At 52.2% G+C, this 17,649-nt stretch overlaps 5 protein-coding genes across 5 annotated transcripts; 2 read left to right on the forward strand and 3 right to left on the reverse strand.

Moving 5' to 3' along the window:
- Positions 1-2,260: 2,260 nt before the first annotated feature.
- On the reverse strand, positions 2,261-3,213 carry LTS14_010661 (uncharacterized protein; the record flags this gene model as incomplete). Its single annotated transcript, XM_064843337.1, is given in 2 exon segments — positions 2,261-2,394; positions 2,412-3,213. The coding sequence occupies 2 exon segments, from the start codon at positions 3,211-3,213 to the stop codon at positions 2,261-2,263; spliced, it is 936 nt and encodes a 311-aa protein (XP_064689048.1).
- A 69-nt stretch (positions 3,214-3,282) lies between these two features.
- Positions 3,283-4,099, reverse strand: LTS14_010662 (uncharacterized protein; the record flags this gene model as incomplete). Its single annotated transcript, XM_064843338.1, has 4 exons — positions 3,283-3,628; positions 3,795-3,852; positions 3,905-3,936; positions 4,005-4,099. The coding sequence occupies 4 exons, from the start codon at positions 4,097-4,099 to the stop codon at positions 3,283-3,285; spliced, it is 531 nt and encodes a 176-aa protein (XP_064689049.1).
- Positions 4,100-4,929: 830 nt separating this feature from the next.
- Positions 4,930-5,438, forward strand: LTS14_010663 (uncharacterized protein; the record flags this gene model as incomplete). The annotated part of the gene is made up of 2 exons (XM_064843339.1): positions 4,930-4,965; positions 5,052-5,438. The coding sequence occupies 2 exons, from the start codon at positions 4,930-4,932 to the stop codon at positions 5,436-5,438; spliced, it is 423 nt and encodes a 140-aa protein (XP_064689050.1).
- A 5,286-nt stretch (positions 5,439-10,724) lies between these two features.
- On the reverse strand, positions 10,725-11,541 carry LTS14_010664 (uncharacterized protein; the record flags this gene model as incomplete). The annotated part of the gene is made up of 5 exons (XM_064843340.1): positions 10,725-10,841; positions 10,900-11,056; positions 11,119-11,225; positions 11,291-11,466; positions 11,526-11,541. The coding sequence occupies 5 exons, from the start codon at positions 11,539-11,541 to the stop codon at positions 10,725-10,727; spliced, it is 573 nt and encodes a 190-aa protein (XP_064689051.1).
- Positions 11,542-16,365: 4,824 nt separating this feature from the next.
- Positions 16,366-17,001, forward strand: LTS14_010665 (uncharacterized protein; the record flags this gene model as incomplete). The annotated part of the gene is made up of 2 exons (XM_064843341.1): positions 16,366-16,798; positions 16,850-17,001. The coding sequence occupies 2 exons, from the start codon at positions 16,366-16,368 to the stop codon at positions 16,999-17,001; spliced, it is 585 nt and encodes a 194-aa protein (XP_064689052.1).
- Between the last annotated feature and the right edge of the window lie 648 nt (positions 17,002-17,649).

Below are 17,649 nucleotides of genomic sequence, written 5' to 3' on the forward strand. Positions count from 1 at the left end.
ATTGTACAGTATAATTGCGAGACGGATGGTGTTTATGAACGCGGCGCTGACACATGGGGAGGTTTGAAGTCATGTTACATCATATCAGTTGTGCGTCATATCTGGTCATGCGTGCTGTGATACGTCGTTTGTGGGGTAATGGCAGGCCTACACGATTGATTTTAGATTTCTATTCTCGGTTGGAGCCACTACGTACTCAGCAGCCACGTTCGCAACAGTAGGCTAGGCTCTTGATCCTTACGGCGTCTGACACACCCCCCTACCCCCGGAAACAAATACGAGCCGTCTCTGCTGTACAGTACACCACATCTCCCAGAGAGCTTTGGACCGGCAGGCGATTGGAGGAGCAAGCAAGCCTACAGGGCGGGAGGGGATCTGCGTGCTGACCAGCCCGTAAACCTGGCCTGCCCGGAAGCCGTTGTGCTAGCACCGAATCCAATGGACAGGCGAGTATCGGTCATGCTGTTCTAGCAGATTATAGAAAATGTCTGATGAACACTACCACCGCATCCGCGCTCATCGCTGAGATGCTCCACATCAAAGAACTTGCTTATTCGACGAGGACCAAACAGCCGGCGAACGAGCTTGTAGGAACCGTTTGTCTCGCAGAGACTCAAGAACGATCCGCAAATCTCTTGAAATTGATCAAATGGTATGACGTCGCTGGCGGATTGAAACACCCGAAGGGCAACTAAGGCCAGTTCGGCATCGTGGCACATATGAAGGCAGCTGCTGATGGCCTCCCTGAGCTCGCGAGCCGAAGCTTTCGGACATTGCGTTACATGACTGAAAATCCACCGGAACTTTAATTGTGCCAGAGGTGGCAGTAAGGCAACCTCAGCTTGCAGGGGTTCTCTTCTGAGGTCTTCTTGACTCGTTCGTTGGTGCATGGTATCCCACTTGACGCAAGCATCTCTCTGACCAGAAGAAGATTTCCTGCCTAAATCAGACCGATCTCTTGATGTCTCATGGTCTTGTGCCTCACGGGGTTGCTCTCGTAGTCTCCACTTTCCCATATCGAGCTCTGGAAGGGTCGCAAAATCGTGCTTTGGAAGTATTCGCCTGCCGCAGTTGGGCATCTCATTGTCATCGTCCTTTACACCTCCGGCAGCAGCAGACGCCTCTGATCTTGGCTTCTCCAAACTTCCTCCTGGGCGTACTGGTGCAGAAGGGTTGAATAGTCCTGACATGCATGATGTGGATACAGCCGACAGATTAGCTTTTGCCGCTAGTGCACGATGCGATGCGATGCGATTTCTTTTCGATTCGTCTCGCATGATAACGACAAAGTCCTCACGATACAATATCTGTACACGATATTATGATGGCGGCAATGTGTGATAATTAGTTTCATTCTGTCTACTACTTTTGATCTATCCACGCTGGTCACACGACCCGACGGCGCTTTTTCACTCATCATCACTCTGGCCACGAGATGATCATGACCAGGTCGAGGGCTCCTGCGGGCTGTCCGTCTGGTTCTCGCAGTACCACTGACTGACTGACTGACTGACTGACTGACTGACTGACTGACTGACTGACTGACTTGCTCAGGTGCAATCAAGAGTGCTCCAGCGCCGTGATCGTCGGCCTTTACCGCCCAGTTGCGCGAAAGAAGATCCAGCGCCTTGCCCTGTTGAGCTCTTTCACAGTCTGCCAGCTCATCGTTCTGGTCGGAGGCCGTACAATGGCTCCAGTATTCCCCAACTCCATTCTGCAATCCCATCTACCTGCTTCACATCCCTCGTCCACTCTAGCAAGAGACCGATGGTGCTTTCAATATCCCGCCTACTAACCACAGTACCCTCGTCAACAATCTGTCGTAAACAGTCGTTCACAGAGCACATGTTAAGCACGAGCAGAATGCCCATAAAGTTCTGCGTCCACGCAAACATATGCGGGACTAGCCTCTTCTTATTCTTCGGCGGTGACATGGCGAGCGGCCACATACACGCGCTCTTAAGAGCGAAACCGCAGCAATTACCATCCTCCGCCGTCATCAGCTCCGGAAAATGCAGCGCTTTGTACACGAACGGTCGATACATCATAAACCGAGCATAGTAGAATCTTGTCCGAAGTTGTGCCGTTACAACATCCAAATTATACTTGTGTCCAATTGGTACCGGACCCTGATCCGGACTGAAAAGTGGTTCGTTCGGCCGCCTGATCATGGGGTTCGTAGCTGGGAAGTCGAACCTATTATTGTCGCTCCACTGCAGAGGTCGCGGGAGTAGAGCTCTCCAACTATCCAATTGCCTCATCATTTCCCGAATAACGGCCACAGGCGGACCGCCATAGTCGTCAAAAGTTCTCCGCCTGGGCCGAGGATGCTGCAAGTGTTTTGTGAGCTTGTGTCCCACTTGTCCGCCGAGAGCCTCGCCACAATGGCTCGGCCTGCATGGCACGCTCACATTCATGTATCACGTTGTGGATGCGTGCGATGAGGCGTCGTAGCGCAATCATGGCGAGGAAGTGGTACTGGAAATGACTGCGCTCTTGGTTGGCCTGGGCGGAACTTCCTGCGACACTACTGCCTTGGTGTTGCTCTTGTGCTTCGTGGGAATATGGTAGGGGTATTTCGTCCTCCATGGTGTGTATGCCGGTTTGTGGGAAGCCGAGGTCTAGGTGGTATAGATCTTCGCTGAGGACGCAAGTCCAATATGCACGTTTCACAAGGTCGCCTGTAGCAGATGACCAGTCGATTGGCTCGCAACGAATCAAGACTTGGCACGCCATCGAAGCGGCGACTGTGCAGCGCCAGAAGTCTAGATGCCGAGATGTCGCTTCGTAGTAGGCAGCTTGTAGTAGATTGAGTTGGACATTCTCCAAGGTGCATTGCGTCCAGATGAAGCCAAGTCTTCTTCTGGCTTCGTTGAATAGAGCGAGTCCCGGTGGATGATCAACAGTGCCGCCGCGGAAGCCACTTGGTTGACCGTTGACGACGCTGATAGGTCTCTCGAACACGCCATCGACCGCCACCGCACCCAGCGCGAAGACTAGAAGAGCCAGAACGCTGCCGGAATCGCCGTCTCCGTAGCCGTCCCGCAAGAGTCTCGCCACAGTGCTGTTCATGAATGCCTCTCGATTGAGTACTGGATAGAGAACATTGAATGTGTTGAAGTAGGCGTCGGAAAGCTCTTGTATTTGCTGAACACCGAGAGTCGGAAAAACAACACTTGAAGCTCTGCCTTGCTTTGTATTTCCAATGGCCATCGTGAAGCACTGCAATCCAACGTCCGATGGTAGTGGATCAGGATGCTTGCTCATCTCTCGCTTGATGAATCATGGCGTTCCTTCTTGGAGGACGTACTGCAAGTCAGATGCAGCCGAGATACCAGAATTGAGTAGATGTATGTATATGCCGGGCCACAGCATGATCTTGTGGGGTACCGTGAGGTGCTGATAAGACTTTTGCACATTGGCGCTGGAAGCCGACCCTTCTGTATTCCGCTGTCCAGTCTCGCTTCGTGAGGCCTTGTCGAGCGACACCGACGACGTCCCACTCACCGAAGCACAGGCGCCAGATGAGTTCAAGTCCGGACTGCTTCCTTGTGTAATGGCCATATTGTCGAACTTGTTCTCCAATCGGGTCAAGGTGTCTAGGATGTGCACAATGGTTTTGTCTTTCCTATTGGACTAGTCAGCAGACTTGTCATGACCACTGCTCTAGCCGCTTTCAACATCTGGTTCAGCAAGCTGCTGTCGAAAAGCCGGGTAAGACTGATGTGTGCAGGAGCTCATCGTGGTCGGGTTGTCAATGCCGGACCACGATGATAGTCCTGGACAACACTTACTTCGTTGGCAAAGGCTCTCGATACTCGCAATCCACATTGAGGCGCTGACATAGCCCACCTGCGCGAGAGTCAGCGATCATGTCCGCACGCGGCAGGTACGCGACACATACATTTGGGCCGTTGCTCGTCGCATTTGCTCTTGCTGCATAACCGTCAGTCAACTCGCTCTGTTCAATTCACGTGCTGATCGGAGATGATTCCCCCGCTTACCGGTTGCGGCATTTTTGACAAGCCTGGGCGGCCATGGCAGCTCTTTCACGACGCTGCGATGAGTCCGACGACTCGGGATGCGCGAAAGACGCCATGCGGGATGTCCTCTATGGGCGCTGGCCCAGCAGACGTTGTTTGCCCAGGCAGTGTGGAGATAAATTAGGGCCGTGTGCGCGGAAGCGGCGTCTTGCGGCGTGCCTGCCGCCTCCTTGAAATCAGACTCGGCGACGTCTTGGGCCAGAGACGAGGTGTATGTAGATAGTCGCGTGGGAAGCTTGTAGGGACGTGCAAGGGTGTGTGCAACAACGGGTTTGCCTTCGCATAGAGCGTCTTGTCAAAAGAGCCGGTGACCAATCAAGCATGGATTTGCTCTAATAGTAGTACGAAACAGCGCGGGGATCAAGCCGCGCGCTAGCCCAGGCATCGGTCTTTAGCGCCACCTCATCTTACCACCTTTGTCGCCCATTCGCCGTATGAAGGACGCCATATCCTCTGGGCTCGCAACAGCTTCACAATGTCGAAGAGACTGTCGACACTAGGTCCTACATGTATGACTTACAGTTATGGCTTACAGTAGCAGCTACTAACCTTATTCCAGTTACGAAACAGCATCGAGGAAGCAAGCGACCCGAAGACTTATCCGAACAGCGCCAAAGCCTGGAAGCCAAGCTCCCACGGCATAACCTCCCATCACCGCATAGCGAAGGATAACTTGGCAACAGGAAGAGCAAGAGAAAGCGTGGAGAAGAGGAGGATAGAGGGGATGCTAGAGTTGTGAGGGATCTTGGACCTCACATCATGCCGTCACCAGAACTGCTTGAAGTCCAGGGCCATTCTGGACTTGAGCACATTGTTGAAGGGGTCGACGCGCAGTGGACCAAATGTACTTCTTTGTGCGGACCTAAATCGAGGCCAGACGTGAGCCATGGATTATCTCGCTTTGTCTTCACAACATCAGAGCGTGAGAAGCTTACGTCAAACAACACATGTGCATGCGAGACGATGATGTTTCCGTTTTACCTTTGTGAGGCTAAGTGCTTCGATAAGTCGATAGAGGAATCAGAGCTCCAGGCATTACACGGCGCCAGCGTTGCGGGCAACACGGTGATCGAATTGTACCAGAAAATCGCAGCAGAGAAAGAGCTCCACCAGCGCATTCTCGCGTTCTCGGTCTCTCACAATCAACGCATTGTGAAGATATTTGGGCACTTTGCGTTGATTGACGGCCGCAAGATCACCTTTCACCGCCATCGACTATTTGAGATGGAACTTGTCGATGACGCGTCCAATCAGACCAGGCCATACCAAATTGCTCTTGGTATCTGGGAACACTTCTATCCTATACACCTTGCTAGGATTCGAGATGTACTGGCTCGACAGCGAGATCGTGCTGTGGACTCCTTTACTGCGCAGCTTGGATTGGAAGAGGACTAGGCAAGCGGAATATCCACCCCTGCATCTACACAAGATGACAGTCAGACTGTGGTCAAATTTCAGGAGGAAATTGTCAGGTTGCTGAGTAGCATGCGGGAACAGCAAGAGGAGTCTCGTCAGCAACGTGAGGAGCATAGGAAACTGATGGACCAACAGAAAGAAGAGCCTCGTCAGCAACAGATGCTTCTAGAGCCTCGTCAGCAACAGATGCTTCTAGAGCATCAGCTGGAGCGCCAATCTGAGCAATACAAAGAGCAGACGGAACGGCAGTCCGAGCAGCACAAAGAACAGGTGGAGCAGCAGAAGGAGATCATCGCATTGCTAAAGCAATCGATCTCGTAAGTTAGATTCAGACGTAGTCAGCAAGATGATTCACGCCTTCATGAATTAACGTTGACGCTTTCAACAACCATTCCCCTCAGAAGAGTTTCGAGGCTTCCATCAGAACGTTGGCCTTGGCGCTCATATACGACAGAACAGACAGTGGGCATAGGCGTCGGAAACGGATGGGTTTCGATGTGCAGCTTTATTCGGCAAGACGTGCCAAAGCAACAGTCGGTTCTGTGAGCAGCGTTATTGCTGCAACCGGCAGTGCCAACATGCATAACGTACTTCATGGGCGAGTGAGTCACACGGACGAGCGAGTCGAAACGCGCTGTCAACGCGTTACAGAGCTTTCTTCTGTACAGTACCTCACCCGTACCCTCATTCTCGCAGGTGTCTTGGATTCGACTGCATGAGTGGTCAACGCTGTCCCGAAGACTGGCCCAGACACAAAGTTCGGCCAACCCCCAGCTCGACATGCCGAATACTGCGATTATATTCGCGTATGTAGTAGTTGTCGAATCATATCGATCCGCTGATCGACCATTGGCAGACTCTAGGCTTCTGCGCCAAATTAACGTATGCTTCATAATCGTATCGTGACCCGGTTGCATCGCCTGAGGCTTTTAGAGGATTCCCTTCCATGCACTCGAGGGACCGACCGACGGCCCGATTCGGCGCTCATCCATTTGTGGTAGACATGCGCGAGTATACAACCATTACCATCAAGGTCTTGGAAGGAGGAGTGTGATAGAACGTGGAACTAGAGGCTGATGAGATAGATCTCTAAAGAGTCAACCACAGCGTGAGTCGATCGGCTCAGCCTCAACATTTCGACGACGTGGCTAAAAGCTTGGAGCCGCCACCATGGAGTCACCAGGTTTAAACTCTGCATACTTTCGGGCCGACGCCCCCCAATGTATCTTATGATACTGCTCCACGGAAGGTTGTGGATTCTGCAGAAGACGTTGAGGCAACAGCTGATCTTGGTTCGGCGACCATAAACATGGAGGAGCTTCTGTCACAGCTGTTGAGGGTGAAGATGGCGTGACTTACTGAACAGACGGGAGATTTAGAATTTCTAGCGATATGATCGCTTTGCTGGGTAAGTGAAGGGAGGCGAGGGTCGCGTCCTACGGATCACGCTGCTGATTTCGTGCAACTAGTACATGCAAGTACTGTATGTGGCCTGTTAGACCAAGCAGAGCTGAGCACAACCGGCTCCTTCACCAATGTGTCAAGCTTGCCGAACCTCGCAGCGAGTCGGGCAGCAGCCCGAAACGCCTATGGCCCAAACCTCGATTGATATAATTCTGCTATGTACGCTAGTACTACGAGCGTGCATTAGTCCATCCTATGATCTTACGTCTTTAGTCGAAGGGTCCCATACGACATTGTCACATCCTTTCGTGAGTGCACTTATTCCTTCTATCAAGTTGGGACCGGAGTGAATCGCATTACGTGCCCAATATGAGCGGAAGACCTTGGACTCTGCTGCAACTGGCACAAGATCTACCTGGTCTTTATGCTGCGGCACGGGGTCTCGCCGCGCAGGAGTCCGATTCGCGGTCGTTCTGGACAGCCTTTCTGACTGCATGGGCCCAGCTTTCCGGGAAGGCCATCAGAATCGATACTGAACAACCACCTCAGCAGGATCCAGAGCCAGAGTACAGGTTGATCAGGATTGACATCACTGCTGATGCCTTTCATGAATCTACGAAATGGCGATTCCACTTGATCATATGCCAAGCAAAAGGCCACAATGCACGCTCTTCGAGATACAATGATGTTGAATCTCAGGTCCACCGCGACTGCGAGGCTTGGCTCAAAGAGCGAGGCAACATGCCGGGAAGTGTATATGCCATGTGCACAGTCGGCACGGCCTGTCGCATGTTCCGTGCTTCAATAGAGCGCGACGAAGAACCATGGGTTCCAATGTGGCATGCTCAAGGTTTCCTAGATGCGGATGCTAGTGAATACATAGATGCGGCAGACCCTGATAGATGCGCAACCCTGTGGGGGGCGCTACAGGAGACCCTGGCCCGGTCACCGCTGCCCATCGCGGATAAGGGCGTCTTCAAACTCATTCTCCACCACGGATTTCCACCTTGCCCTGTTTACTTTATAACCTTGACGACTGGAGGTGTTTGTGACCTCCCTCTCTACATGCATCTTGGTTCTCGTACAGTCGACTGTTCCTACCAGCGTTATCTCCGAGACCAACTTCACCTCCACTGGTGTAGTAACATTTTTCGTTGCTCGACCGCTCAATCTAGGACATGCAGAAGTCGATCAACTGTATAATCGCTGCCTGATGTATGCTGCTTCTCCAGACACAGCTCAGCTTCTTGCGGACTTGCGACACACCAGTGGACATGGTCCCGGAGAGGGTCGAGATTTATCCTGTCTGGAAGTTCAAAACCCGAGCCTAAACTATCTGTTTCTTCCGAAGAGACATCCCAGACGTGCTGGTAGCGAGGTATAGCCCAACCACCGCAGTAGCAGTTGTGAGCTCGTCCTCGTGCTCGGCATCGGCGTCCGCTTCGACGGTAACAGAAACAGTGGTTTGCTCAGTGGTATCGCCGGCTGGGCTTGAGTTGGTGGAATTGTTAGTGGACGAGTCCGGCGAAGGACCGGGGACTAAGGACGCCGCTTCAGAGATGTAGTTGTCATTCGTGGCAGACCCGACAGACGGCAAAGCAGGAGATGCCGCTGTTTTGCTTGGTTGGTCGTCCTGGACAATGTTCTGCGCTTCGTTGGGGAAAGGGTGCGCTGCAGCGGGATGACTGACAATCGTTCGCATCCGTCGTTTCGGGGTCGTAGATTTGCGGGTGACCAACGTACAATGGTATACTGAGCAAGTCCTCATAGGAATTGGCATGTAGGTTGAGAGCGAAAATGCCAACCAGATTGTCAGCTATGTCTGTGACTGCGCCGAACTGTAGAGACTGTTGCGAGAGCGGATGCGCGTTTTGTGGCTGATTGAGCCATGGATAATAGTTGTATACCTACCTTCTCTAGTAAAGCGCTATATAGGATAGATAACTTATACGTTTTGATTAATAGATGGCGAGCTTATTACTTTATACAAGTAGGTAGAAGAATAGGAGAAGCTTCTCGATATACGAAAGACTCGAAAAAAGGGTAAGCGAGTCGTATTAAAGGGAAGGTTTGTATTTAGTATAGATAAAGTACTCGAGATAGCAAAGGTAGCTAAAGCGGAGTTATCTACTAAAAAAGCTGCACAAATAGCTAAGCAAGCGTCCAATCGAGGAAATACTTAAGAAGGATAGAGGAGAAGAGCCAGAGAATATATCTAGCGACTCAGATTCTGACTGTACTGTTGCGGTGCGCAAATAGCAGTAGAATCCATGCAAAACATCGTGCGTGCGATCTTGGTTATCTTTCGCCATCAACATCTTAACAACAAGGTGAAATCAGTCGCAAAAGTGCCATTTCCTCTCATCTTGATACGCTCTACAGACTGGCCGAGTTTGGTGAAAATGTTCGATAGTTAAGGCAAATAAATCGTTCAATGAAATCGTCGTCAAACCCATGGATTTTCCGCATACAAAACGCTAAGATAGCAACGGAAACGACAACGATTCCATCGTAATATCATGTAATGATACAATACAATAAAGTATATATCATAGTACCGGAAGACCGGCAGATGGGCCACAGGAACGATGGAAGCCAGATATAAGGTAGTGCGAGCGGTGGTGCAGTTTCTTAGGCAGACCGCCCGTCAATCTGGTCGCGAGCTTCTTAATGGGCTACGCCAAGAACCCCAAGAGACTACTAAATGGTGACGGGCTGAGAAGTGAGACGAGGCAGCGGAGAGTGAATGTTGCAATAACGATAAGACGGCTCTTAAGTCTCCATAGAAGATTTCGTAGCCTGAACAGACCAATCTATTCGCAAAGACCAACCCTCCGTTCCCGCTCAAAACAGTTTTTCACGGGCCTTGGACTCACTTCAGGAACGAACAAGCCGGTGGATACGAATTTGCGACCTACCATACCACCGGAAGCTTGGTGATACCGACATCCCTCGTCGGCTCAGTATATGCAACCTCAGAATGCGGAATCCCGAGCTTAAGATTTGGGAGTTTTTTGAACAAAGTCGCTGCAACGGACACAATGTTTAGCGCGCAGTCCACGTCTCGTCAGGAACAGAAGTAGACTGTACTCACAAAAGACAGTCTCAAGTTCGGCGCGCGCGAGCCATTCCGCAATGCAGCGGTGCTCACCCCAGCCGTATCCGAGCGCCTCTTCAGATCCTCGTTTCCGATGCAGGTCAAATTTGTCGGGATCGGGAAAGACTTCCTCGTCTCGGTTGCAGGATTGATTGGAAGCGATGATTCCCTCGCCAGCTTTTATAAGCTAGCGTAGGAGTGTCCAGTATTAGCCGGGTACTACAGATCCATGAACGATTAGAAAGGAGCGTGATGTGGATACGCGCATACCTGGCCTCGTAGGGTGATATCCTCCTTTGCGACGCGGCGGGTGGCAAGAGCTGAGGCCGTGTGGTAGCGACAGAGTTCTTCAACGAACGGCTTCGATAGAGATGGGTCGCGATTTAGGTCCTCCAGCTGGCTTGGATGCTCGAGCAGTGTAACGACACCCTACGCCTGGCATAAGCTCGTGCACAAACCATCGAAAAACTTTTATGCCAGCGATGCTTACTAAGGCAATCATGTTTACCATAGTAGCATTGCCGGCTACAAGCAAGAGGAAGGAGATCTGAACAGCATCAAGCCTATCGATGTTGCGCAGTTTGAGCTGGCATCGTGAGCCGAGTGCGGCCTATTAACATCGTTTCAACATACCTGTTCAACGACAAGCTTACTGATCAGGTCATTTCCGGGTTTCTCGGTTCTTTTGTCTACAAGTTTCCCCAGATATTCCAGCAGATCACTGATCCGTCAGCCGGTATTCTTGCAAGAGGAGGGCTCGGCCATTACTTATTCGCATTGGCGGCAGCTGCGGCTGTCGAGCTTCCATTCGTTCGGACAGCGTTCATACTATTGAGATATTCGACATCCTCCAAAGGCACTCCCAGAATGCTATAGATGCTCTACACAAGCAGCTCATCAGGATGTGCTTCGATGAATCTCCGGAAGGCAGCAACATACCTCTGAGGGTACCGGCAGTGCAAACTTTTCGACGAGATCCACGGGCTCCTTACATCCGCCCTTGATCATTTCGTCGAGGTAACGGTTGACAGTCGCCTGGATCTCGGGCCGCTTGCTCTCGATATGCTCCTTGGTGAAAGCTTGAGCAACCATATTTCTGTCAGGGCGGTCCATCAGTTCGTTGTATGTATCTTGGCTTCTGAGGAATAGGGTTATTACCTCTGCCGCATATGATAAGGAGGGTCCATGTCGACAAAGGTAGGTCTGTTTTTCGCTGCTGCCTTACCACCAGCACTCATCTCAGGGAAGCCCTCGCGTTGGCGTTGCTAGGAAGATCGTCATTACCTTTGGATTCACTCGGTGCCATTATAGAAAGTGTATGAAGCCTTACCTTTGACAGTCGCGTATCGGTCAGTACACTGCAGGCATCATTATGCTTTGTCACCAGCCATGGATGACTGCCATCCCAAAGCTCAACCCGAGAGACAGGGTTTGAGGCACGGAGTTTGGCAAATTCAGCCGGTGGTTCAGCGCCTGCCGCGCGGGCGAATGGGAAATTTGGCGGGTCTACCATGAGCAGCAAGTCAGTGCAAATCTTCTCATTAGAGATGGTGGATCTAGCTTACGTGCTTCCGTAGACATCTTACAGTTCGATACACGTCTAATAGTAGAAAAATGATTGTAATCCCCAAGACGAGTGCTCACTGTTTTCTCGTATCGTTTCAATAGATGATCCGGCAACTCAACATCTTTCAGAATGCGAGCAGTACGGGCATTCTGATAGAATTCCAGCCGGCTCAGTGTCCAATCGGCCGAGAGGGATGTCATAGCAGCTGTCTATGCCCTCCACGGAGATATAGCAGTAGGTAATGCGGGGGGTAAGCGCGTCCGAGACGTCCGAAGCTCGCGGTAAGCCGAAGGTACGGTCCACAGTTACGTAAATCGGGACGCCGAAAATACATCCTGATCATACGATGGGATTCTCAGCCGTTTCAGAAATAGTCTATAATGATGATCCTGCTTGTGCACCCGTCATGTGACATCCTGCGACTTAGTAGCTGCCGTCCACTAAGCTTGCAAGTACCGTCGTGTGCCATGGCTTGTCAACCACCGAACCGTCAGCCCCGCAATTTACCGGCCCAGAGTTTCCGCAGATCTACTAACCTTTGGCCTACCTACTCTGATGGCCTGAGGTCACAAGGTGAATTTTGACCGGCTCCACTTACTGGTAGGATACGACGGCAGCATGTCCCAGGCCGGAGCTCAGGACGACCGCACTTATACCGGGCTACCTAACCGCATCTCGGATCGTCTTTGGCCCTTCAGTAATGACGTGTAGTAGAGTCTACTCGCGGGCTGAATATGCAGCACGACATCTTAAGAGATTCACGGCCCTCAAAGCCTGATGACTAAGTGGTAAATGTCAACCCCTGATTGGGCCAGAGAAGAAGCGAGCTCTGTACGCTTGGGGACATCACTACAAACCCTTTCTTGAGCTTCTTGTGTAGGACGCCATCGGATCTTCTCGTGCAACAGCCCAAAAAAGAAAACATACAATCCGATGCGGGCCGGCGCGGCGGAGCTGACAGGAGGCAGAATCGCGGCCGGGGTGGTGTGCGCGGTAGGGGCGGAAGACACGACAACGCTCCACCTCCTGGCAGTGGCGCCACAGTCTGCGGAGCGGACGTCTTATTCGCCTCTGTCTCACTCGCTTACAATTCTTCTCAGGACACATCCACGCTTTCTACTTCGATTGCGTATTATTTCACATGGAGACGATTGAGTTGGTGAACGGCAACCGTGACTCGGCAAAGGTTGCGCATGATGAGATGGCGGGAAGCTGAGACGCTGCAGCTTCGCCGGAGCCGGAAATGATGCAGAACACGTTCCAGGGACCTGCGGCGACGCATTTTTCGCAGGTAATAGCGCGAGATGTAGCTTGCGTGTTCCGTGGAGCTCGTGGCGAGCTGAGTTCGGAGAGGGTAGACGCTGCAAGAATTCGCTGTAGGGTGCAGCGCAATCATATGGAAGGCCTGTAGTCCTTACAGCACTTCGCTCATCGCTTGAATCCTGCTTTGAGAATCCTTCTCGCCGTGCTTTTACGCACGCGTGGTCAATAGTGCGTACATACCTCTGTCTTCTCGGGTCATCTGCGTAACTTCATTATTACGCATCTGGTCTCGACTTTTTCAGATGCGTCTAGGCTGAAGCGTCGCCTTTCACACCGCAACTCGCCTTGCAGCGCCGCGCGTCTGGACTACTCCGTGACGAGTAACAGCAGGACCGCCCGCACGCTTCGAGCGAGACGCGCATCAACCGCGCCACGCAGATGACCTCTGGCTAGATTTGGCCTTTAGTGGATATCGCCAGCGACCATCCACTGACCGCTCACGATTGAAGATGTGGAACTTGCCGTATTGGAGCCATTCTTTGGGACAGACGGCCATATTGCCGCCTCCGAGCAAATCCATCCTGCGATGTAAGGTCCGATGCTTGACTTCTCACATGCTGCGAATCTCTGCTCTAGATGCAAGGTATCAGCAAGTCGCCACCTGCCTGCATCTGTCAAGGACCCAGAGAAATACCATGGCCGGAGTCCCGGATGACAAGCGACTTCTCCTTTTCGAACCTTGGTCACAATTTTCTCAGTCGTTAAGTTTCTGGCTAAGTGTCTGACCGCTCGATCGGGTGAAACCCTTACGCTTCGTTCTGACTGATCAGGCCTCATGGACATGGCCATTGCAACGGCCACAGAGTACAGATGCAGGGATACTACCACGGTCCGACGGATTAGATTGGTTACCCCATACTTCGATTGAGAGACAGTAGAGATTGAAACACTCCTACAGCAGCTGCTACTGTTTTGACTCCGTGACCAGCAAGCATATCAGTGTATCACGACTGATCCAGAACGCCCCACGTATCTTTTCAGAACATCATGACCACCAAAGGGTAGCCAAGTTATACTCCCCATGGCTTATGGAAGTCTATGCGATCACAATGCCCGCTTGCTCAACCGTGGTAAAGGTTCTGGGGTGCTCCAGGGAAGGACACAGCGGTGACGAAGGTGTCCTCGCGAGGTGACTACAAGAGAGTGAGCACACGTGCTAGGGAGCGAAGACGAAATCTCCCGTACTTCATACGCCGATTGGGGCACTCGTGACTCCAAGGGGCCGCTGTCTCGGCCATGATCAATCGCTCTTCCTCCTTCAAGACCTCCACCTCTTTACAGGCTTCGCAAAGTGTCCAGGCTGCTCCGAGAGTGGTTACAAGCTGTGATTGCAATGACCCGGGTGGCCCCGTTGTTGTCCTGTCTGACGGGCAGCCAGGAGCCACGCATTGGGATACCTGAGCGTGGAGGCGTGGGTGCTGGCGCACGAAGGGCTTCTCGTCGGGCATGGTAAACCCGGCCTCGACCATCTCCGAATGGTTGTCGAGAGCGTCACGCCAGTGCAGGGTGCCGAAACCATCTACGCAATCCTGCTGTCTGCCGAAAGCTGTGTGCGAACCTCGCTGAACTCGCGCAAGAGCAGATCGGGTTCCAACGACATCCGAGCCCCAATCTAGTGAGTTGGGCCAATCTGAACCTTTAAGCTCGTTGGTGCGATCCTCTCGGTCACAGGGGAGTGGTTGATCGTAAAACGTTTCTGAGACCGATCGATTCTCAGTCGGTGTGATACGGGAGACAACGGTCGCTGTCTTCGTCATCTTGTCGTCGAAAGATGTCTTCCAGGTATGGAGCAAGTGGGTTGGTGGTAGCGGCAATCCAGCGACGTATTTGCATAGGTGAACTGCGGTCTATATAACCCATTCTGATCACGTTGTGCATATGCTCATCATGTTGCCGTAGACTCACCCGAATATCACCTGCCCGAGTCACAAGCAGGATCGTCAAAGGATCGCGTGCGATGTCGCGATAGCGACGGGGACGCGTGCCGAGGCAACCTGTATGTCGCTGCAGGGTGGCGTGACATCCAAGTTTGTCGGTCCACGATCGAAAGATACGCTTCGGTTGTTGCGTGAGAACACGGCCTTTCACGGCGACGGTGCTTCGGATCAGCACCGCCCACGAAAGCGACGCTGGATCACGAGTAGCCAAGTCGAGTGCAGCTGGCAACTGGTGTTGCTTTACCCTAACCACGACAACATACGAAGTGGCTACTCCATAATGCACTACGAGGTATAGGATAATGGCTCTTCGTCGGCTAACGTGCCAGGGCCACCCGCCTGCACGTCGCACAATCGATCAATCTTTAACGCCCAACAGCTACTCTGTGGCCAAGGCGCTGGCCCGACTCCATGCTGTATAAGTGGGGATACGCTAGTACTTTCAGCACAAAATCTCGGAGTCTCGGAGTCTTAGAGTCTCACGCATTTTCCTCGTACCCTAGGCCATGATCGGTCGATTTGTTGGGTTGTCGGCTTGGTGTGATGGTCCAAGCTGGAGCTACAACGTGATATATCACGCAACCCAGAGAATCTCATCGTTCGCCATATAACATTACAGCCCTGTGTACCGTATGCTCACCAACTCTTTCCTTAACGAGCGTCGAGGATGCAGCGATTGATTCTGGCGCATTACAGCGGTCGGAGTTCAATGAACATGGCCAACGGCTTCGATGACAGCAGAAAGGCAGCACAAGTAACCATATCGCGCAGTCTAGGCTTTGACATTTCCAGCGTCGCCAGCATCGTCCCCCAGATTTAGAAATTGACAGGCGACGACTTCGCTCGATGCCGTTAGGTCACTTTGCAACCTCGTATGGGCAGTATTGAAAAAGCTCAACGCTGAAGGAGCCAGCTTTCACGCTCTTCTCGCCGAGAACTCTTGACTTAAGGAGAAGGTTGGACGCAGGGCGCGGTTCCCGGGTGGCTGTATCTTCGGGCCGATCTAGAGCGACCGCGGCGAAGAGCGCGTTGCCGTACCTCATTCCTCTCTGTTTCAATGACATCTTTTATTCATATCGAGCTGCCGTGCGAGCGGCTGCGGTCGCGTCGTAGGTGTAAGTGTTTCCGGGGTCGAAATACCCTGCTAGGCTAGCTCTCGCACATCGTTCTCGGCTGCGGCGAGGTCGCCGGACGATATTGGGATGAACGAAATATATAACAAGGCAGTCCACTACAGTAACAATAACGCGGTCGTACTACTACTCTCTTTTGTAGACGCTCAGCACACATATCACGCAACTACCCGTCATGGCAGCATTATCCATGACCTCCTCGCCGACCAGTGCCATAAGCTTCGGACCCGATGGCAGCATCCGTCACGATTCAGTCCAGGGTAGGTTGATCGCATCACTATGACACCTGCACAGGCCAGCCTCGCTGACACGTTGCGCCCGTTGAATAGACCTCTTCGCTCCTGGACAAGCATGGAAGTGCGACTCGCAGAACAACACGACCTGCTGGACAGGCGTTTGCAAGCACGGCCGCCCTGGCACACATCCGAACTGTCCGGCGCTGCAAATGCCCTTTATGAGCAGCGACTTCTCGACTTTCCAGGACGCTCAGCTTCCGCGACAAGCTTACATGCCAATAAATGCCACTTACGACAACAGCTCTTATCCGGCTGCGTCTGAAGTGCAACAAGGTCAGGGCTCGACAGACAACGACTTAGCAGCTTGGCTGCCAGATGCTACCGACACCAAGCAAGCTGACCTGATGGAGATACCACTGCCATCGAGCAGCACAAATGCCGTCCAGAGGACAACAACTAAAAGAGCTCCAGGAGGCGAGATTACTCGACCCAAGGGTCGCAGATTACCACACAACCTCATTGAGCGACGATACCGCGACAACCTCAATCGCCAAATTGAAGTGTTGCGCGATGAGCTGCCGACGTTCAAATCGATCGTCGCATACACAGCCGACATTGAGGATACTACAACGTCTCTCGGAGGTAAGTGGCCAAGTAAAGCAGTGGTGATTGCAGCAGCCGTTCAGTATATAGCTGTACTTGAGCAAGAGCGCGGGCAGGCCACCACACGCAACACGCTGCTGTGTGAGCAAGTGGAAGGTCTGCAAAAGCTAGTCCGGTGCGATGATTGCGCAATCGTTAAGTATCTGGAAGGGATGCAACCGCGCATGGTGACTGGTCATTGACAGAGCCTGGTTCATTCATCTTCGGCGGGCGTTCAGGGTGTCCGGTAGCTGAATGGGTCTTAAGGTTCTGGATGCGAGAATAATACCGCCTAAAGCATCAGGGCTTTTGGCATGGGGGACTTATACGAATAGACAATGGAACAAAGAGCGGCTAGCTACAGATACCCGTAGTCCTCGCAAATGACTGCAAAGATTGTCGCAAACACGAGAAGGGAGTAACGTGCGCGTGAGGGTTAACATCGATGCAGTTGCCATTGATCGCTTGGTTATGTGGCGTACTGACTGAGGGAGACCTGGCAGAAAATGCTGATGAAGACGATGGGTTGGATTCGGCATCCCTACAACGAGGCGTGTTGGAGTGGTCTACATTGGACTGCCGGTTTTCCCCCGACCCGCCGAGAAGTGGTCCGTTAATGCATGAAGATGCTTGACCGTTCGCTGACGAGCAATACACTTTGTGGGGAGGAACTCACTTCACAGGAAAGAGATGGAGGGATGTTGGTTTTGTCCAAGACAACCTCCACCATTATCATTCAATGATCTATATTCAGTACAGAACCATTGCTCGCTGCGATGACTGCCTTCTTCGGCTTTTGGATATCGACAAGTGGTCTTTGGCAGACCGGACATCGGTCGATACAAGCCGCC

The sequence above is a fragment of the Recurvomyces mirabilis genome, assembly GCF_035927965.1.
Source record: "Recurvomyces mirabilis strain CCFEE 5264 chromosome Unknown scaffold_47, whole genome shotgun sequence".
Lineage (NCBI taxonomy): Eukaryota > Fungi > Ascomycota > Dothideomycetes > Mycosphaerellales > Teratosphaeriaceae > Recurvomyces > Recurvomyces mirabilis.